Source organism: Podarcis tiliguerta (assembly GCF_965153285.1).
Source record: "Podarcis tiliguerta genome assembly, chromosome: 13".
In the NCBI taxonomy this organism is placed as follows: domain Eukaryota; kingdom Metazoa; phylum Chordata; class Lepidosauria; order Squamata; family Lacertidae; genus Podarcis; species Podarcis tiliguerta.
In genome coordinates, this window is record NC_139546.1 from 26,246,452 (window position 1) to 26,252,512 (window position 6,061).

Here is a 6,061-nt window from a genome sequence, read left to right on the forward strand (position 1 = left end):
TAACAGGGAGATGAGTGCTAAATGTCAACTAGATTTTGCTAGATGGCCAGAAGTGGCCTTTACTTCATGTGGAAGAGGATGTAAAAGGCAAAAAAAAATGATCAGGTAAGGAAATAGGAATAAAGTGCTGTTTTAACACAGCCCTAGGTAATTGCCAGAGGTGCCTGGATTTCAGGGATGCCTCCCTCAGCTACGTAAGTGGCTTGGGAAGAGAGCCCATGCCTGCATCTTGGGAGGAGGCAGCTGAATTGGCTGGCAAGAGCTCCCTGGCATGCCAGAGAACATGGCTGGGTCCCTGCTGGTCTCCATTGGCTGCTCAGAGGGGAGGAAATAAAGACACATCAGATGCGAATGAGGAAAGAAGCAGCCAGCTCAGCTCTTCATAATTCAATATATTATTGTTCTGCTGCTCAGCATACGAGAAAGCGTTGGGGTGGGGAAGAGTTGGAAGGACTTAAATTTCCCTAGGAACACTTAAGGCCCCCCTCGAGGCATCCTTTCCCCTCCCTGTGCATTCTTCATTATTTGTGCTTGTGATGATATTGGGGCAGCTATATAATTATAATAATATGCTGCCCTGCTAATCTTGCCTGTGGCTGCAAAAGTTTTGGGGTGCTCACACTACAGTGGTACCTTGGGTTAAGTACTTAATTTGTTCCGGAGGTCCGTTCTTAACCTGAAACTGTTCTTAACCTGAGGTACCACTTTAGCTAATGGGGACTCCCACTGCCGCCGCGCTGCCGGAGCACAATTTCTGTTCTCATCCTGAAGCAAAGTTCTTAACCTGAAGCACTATTTCTGGGTTAGCGGAGTCTGTAACCTGAAGTGTATGTAACCTGAAACGTATGTAACCCAAGGTACCACTGTACTTCATTTTCCATCATTGCCTGTTTGGAAACTTCTTGCTGATATCCCATTACTCTTCGGGTACCTCTGTTTTATTGTATTCTGCAACATGTTTCTGACACAGTCATAGTGCATTATAGGGGGTGGATTTATTCTGCTTTCATTTGTTCCACGATTCTCCCCCAGTGCTGTTGCTGTCCGGAGGGGCTATAGCGTAACAAAAGCAAGACAGAAATAAACCAGGACATCTGTAGTATGAAAAGTTATGGAATTTCATCAGGGAGTTACAGGATGTGCGCCGATTGGACATGAAGTATGTGACCAACTCTAAAAAACTTTGCAGGAGCAGGCAGCTGGGTTGTGTGTGACGACCCCAAGAGCATCATGAGAACAAATCATCGTGAATGTGCAACAAAGAATACTTCCTGGTGTTCTCCACCTTCATATCAGCTTGTGTTTCTGTCATGGTGACTCTGGAGTCAGGTTCCTCATCTTCAGGGGTTAGGGGTGAAGACCCTGATGCAGAAGGGGAAGGGCATTCGGGGACAGCCCTTCTCAGACATAGGAGTCGACTCCTAGGAGCCAAGGTCCCCTTGGTCCCCCATAAAATATTTGAGAGGGCCAGAGCCCCCAATGTTGATGGGTATTGCCCAGGGCTGGATTCAGGTTTGATGAGGCCCTAAGCTACTGAAGGTAATGGGGCCCTTCATAAATGTCCAGCTGTCCTTTGTCAACAACAAATTGTCACTGTTTTTTGTGTTGAATATATGCTATATGGTAATTTATGGACCTAATAGGTATCTAAAGCCATTTGCACATGTTGCCATGCAATCAGTCCATGTAGAATGTAGGCATCCTATATATAGAAATGAGCAAACCAGTGATATTTTAGGGAGCAGGCTTGCAGGCGGGGCCCATGACTTACATCATAGGAGCCTACACAACACAAAACACTGTTGCTGTATGTAGGTTTTATTTTATTTGTTTTTTTTTATCATATATTTTGGAAATGTACATCCAGGTTATTTTTGCTTTAAATTTTTTGGAGCCCGCCAAGAGAGTGGGGTCCTAAGCTATAGCTTGTTTAGCTTATATGTAAATCCGTCACTGGTATTGCCATTCAAATGATGTGTGTGTGCTGTGTCATGTGATCAGTGGCGTAGCGTGGGGGGTGCAGGGGGGGCCGGCCACACCAGGCGCAACATCTGGGGGTTAGGGTTAGGGGGCGCAAATCCATGGGTTAGGGGGCGCAAATTACTTGCCTTGCCCCGGGTGCTGACAACCCACGCTACGCCACTGCATGTGATTGATTACGCTGGGTGGGGCTTACCAGGGCCCCGCAATATTTTATTCATGAACCTGTAGGGCCAGTATCTGTCCACTGCCTCCCTCTCTCAAGGATAAGGCACTGCCATCATCTGACTGGACTCCATTGCCAAAGACCCAGGAAGACTGAAGGCTCACTTCTCCCCTGCAGTAAACGTAAAGGACCCCTGGATGATTAAGTTCAGTCAAAGCTGACTACGGGGTTGCGGCACTCATCTCGCTTTCAGGCCGGTGTTTGTCCACAGACAGCTTTCCGGGTCATGTGGTCAGCATGACTATACCGCTTCTGCTGCAACAGAACACCATGACAGAAACCAGAGTGCATGGAAATGCCGTTTACCTTCCCGCCACAGCGAGACCTATTTATCTATTTGCACTGGTGTGCTTTCGGACTGTTAGGTTGGCAGGAGCTGGGACAGAGCAAAGGGAGCTCACCCTGTTGCACGGATTTGAACCGCCAACCTTCTGATTGGCAAGCCCAAGAAGCTCAGTGGTTTCAGACTGTGAGGTTCAGACTGAGCCTCTTGGGCTTGCCGCTTGGAAGGTTGGCGGTTCAAATCCGCACAACGGAGTGAGCTCCTGTTGCTCTGTCCCAGCTCCTGCCAACCTAGCAGTCCGAAACCACTGAGCCTCTTCTGATCGGCAAGCCCAAGAGGCTCAGTGGTTTAGACCACAGAGCCACCTGTGCCCCTCGGTCTGAAAGCGAGATGAGCACTGCAACCCCATAGTCACCTTTGACTGGACTTAACTGTCCAGGGGTCCTTTACCTTTACCTCCACTGCAGTAAGAGGTTATTGGAGAAGGCTGGACCCTTTAAAGCAGCACAGGTGGTGTTAACCATTAAGCTGCACCTATTGCAAGAAGCATTTCATATTTACAATTTTGTGCAGCTGCACTCATGGAATGTATGCATATATAGCTGACAGCTTTGTGCATATGACAAGATCTTTTCTATAATCTATTCCCTGCTTACGCCAGCTGCCATATATTGGTTAGTCTTCAGAGGTCCAAAAAGAGTCTCCTTTGCTTTGGTTGCTGTTAGTACCCCTCTGGAATTAGGAATTTGTTGCTACCAAGATTTAACAGTCTCCTGAGATAGCTCAGTCAGCAGAGCATAAGAGTCTTAATCTCAGGGTCGTAGGTTTGAACCCGGCACTGGGCATTGCAGGGGGTTGGACTAGATGCCCCCACGGTGTCCCTTCCAACTCCACAAGGCTGTGATTCTTAATTCTTCCCCTGTTCTAGCCAATCCATGCTCTGTGTGTGTAAGAGAAAGGGAGATTCACTGCCTTTCAGACTAACATACCTCACAAGGTTGTTGTGGAGAAAAAAGGTGGTCTATAAATGCAATCCACCAATGTTGTACAGTCGATAGCGTCAACACTGATACAGTTAAGTTCCACTGATTTCCACGAGAAAGGTCTAAACATGTGCTTAACTCTCACACTCGAAAGGGCATCTTTCTTACTAGATCGTGGCCCTAGAAATTATAATAATTTCTGTAGCACTTTTAGTGTGCAAATTACATTATGATTATGCATGTGTGGATGTGGGCGTGCATATCCTTACATACACAAACCCAAGAGATAGGCTGTAAGTATTGGCATTTTACGGATGGTGAACAGAGTTTGCAAGCCAGTGACTTATTTGCCCAACGCCACTCACAGAAAACCTCTGGCCGGAGGCTATGTATACTATGTGGGCACGTGGAATTAACTAATTAGAGAGAGAGAGAGAGAGAGAGAGAAATCTGCATCTAGGTAACTCAAATTCTGAAAAAGCGAGCATCTGCAAACACACATATATTTGCTTATTTTGCATTGCACATTCTCTTCGGTTGGTCACAGGGAGGAGCAAAGAGTAGAGAGCAGATGCTCCACCCCCTGATCTCTGGAGATCCTGTTTTTAAGAACCCTGTTTCTGATTTCAGAGATTCCACCAGGACTTGTCCTCACACTTCCACTGAGAAGTTTCCAAAGAAGAAGAAGAAGAGTAGTAGTTTGGATTTGATATCCCGCCTTTCACTCCCCTTCAGGAGTCTCAAAGCGGCTAATATTCTCCTTTCCCTTCCTCCCCCACAACAAACACTCTGTGAGGTGAGTGGGGCTGAGAGACTTCAGAGAAGTGTGACTGGCCCAAGGTCACCCAGCAGTTGCATGTGGAGGACCATAAGGACCAGAAACCATGGTTGTAAAAAACAAAAAAACTGGCCAAAAGTTTCAATTTTCAAAGTGTTGATTTCTTCGCCGTGTGTGTATGTGTGTGATTGCATGGTTTAAGTGTGAAATTGCAGAAAGCGCAAAGGCAAGTGTGAAAAGCAGGGATTTGCATCTGATGTGAGAATTTGCTCATTGGAGTAAAAATAAAAGCATGAAAAGAAAGTTTGGATGCACACCGAATGTGGGGTGTGCAGGAATGTATACTTAAATGCCCATCGTGGAAAAAAGTGCCTACTTTTTATATAAGCTCTGATTCAGGGGTGGTTGTGCAAGAAGAGCGAACAGTGCACATCTGGGCGTGTATGTGCACCTGCGGAAGGAGAAAACAGAGTGCATTTCAAATTCATTAACTGTATTTTCCTGGTTGGGTTCATTAGTTAATTTTGGTCCTGGATTTACAGGTGTTACTTGCATGCAAGTCACTGAAATCCCTACGTAAATACACAATGCTTCAAATACTAAATTCTCTTACTTAGCTGGTTCATACACCCCGCTCTTCAACAGGTTTCTGGGAAGGCTTACACAAAGTTAAAACTGCAATGATGCAAATTACAAGAAAACTCTTAACACGTTTAAAAAAAGGGAGCACTAAAATGCTCACAGTATAAAAGAGTGGGAGCCACACACATTGAATATAAGAAATACGCATCGTACAAAGGGCATTTCACAGACGCGCTTAACCCGAGGACTCGGAAATAAGTCCCACAGATTTCAGCAAGTCTTCCTTCACCGTAATATATATTTTTAAGAGCGAAGTTCCTGTGTTTCCCGTCTCTCTCTCTGTGTGTTAGAACATGAAGCACATTGGATGTGCTTATTTGCATTGCAAGCTGAAAGATTGCCTGCGAGAGACTCCGGCAAATCAGTGCCAGCTCGCACTTCCCAGCAACTTGATCCCTAAGTCCCAAGCCGCCTCTGCTGCCCCCCTGACCCTAACCCTCGTCCCCCTTACCATTTCCACCGCTCTGGGGTCCAGCTGGCTAGGGGGAGCAGGCACAGAGAACTGGATCTTCTTCCTCTCCTTCGGGTCCATTGTAGCAGAGCCCGTGTCTTCTTCCAGCCTACGCCAAGGAAGAGTGGCCCCCACTCACTCTGCCCCTCTTGTGAAGGATGGGGATGGGGGTCTCTGGATCTCTTGCCAGCCCCCTTCTGGATCCAGCTCCCTGGGAGAGACGGACCCCCCTCAACAGCAGCAGCAGCAGCAGCAGAGGTGCCCGGTGCCAACTTCCCTCTCTGCGAAAGGCAACTGAGGGTAGCTGAGCTCAAACCTCATTCCTGCTGCGTTGGGGAACTGTGTAGGTAGAGACGCGAGGGCAGGAGGAGGCAGGGAAGAGAGGAGGTGGGAGGGGGTGGGGAGAGGAGGGGAGGGGCAGCTGGCTGCTCACCAACGGCAATCTGAATTATTTAATCCTCTTCTCCCAAGGCAGGTGGGCACCAGGAGGACTCAGCCTCTTAACAAGCCCTCGGCTGGGTGCCCATTAAAAGGACGCCAGTCAAAGGATGCCAACTGCCCGCCTTCAGCTGTGTGTGTGAATGAGCAGAGCTCTGGAGGTGACCAGGAAAAAGAAAAAGCAAATACCCAAAGTTGGCTCTTTTGGCAAGGCTTCGATTCATCAGCCTGAAAACCTCCCCCTTTCTTTAGGTTCAGGTCTTCAGCCCCAGGACATACT

At 47.5% G+C, this 6,061-nt stretch overlaps 1 protein-coding gene across 1 annotated transcript in view; it reads right to left on the reverse strand.

Moving 5' to 3' along the window:
- PPP1R1B (protein phosphatase 1 regulatory inhibitor subunit 1B) overlaps nucleotides 1–5,707 on the reverse strand; it is a 47,995-nt gene extending 42,288 nt beyond the window's left edge. Inside the window, exon 1 of the mRNA XM_083408785.1 lies at nucleotides 5,344–5,707. Coding sequence (XP_083264911.1) covers nucleotides 5,344–5,424 — 81 coding nt within the window. The 5' untranslated portion in view covers nucleotides 5,425–5,707. The remainder of the gene's footprint in view (nucleotides 1–5,343) is intronic.
- Nucleotides 5,708–6,061: the final 354 nt, after the last annotated feature.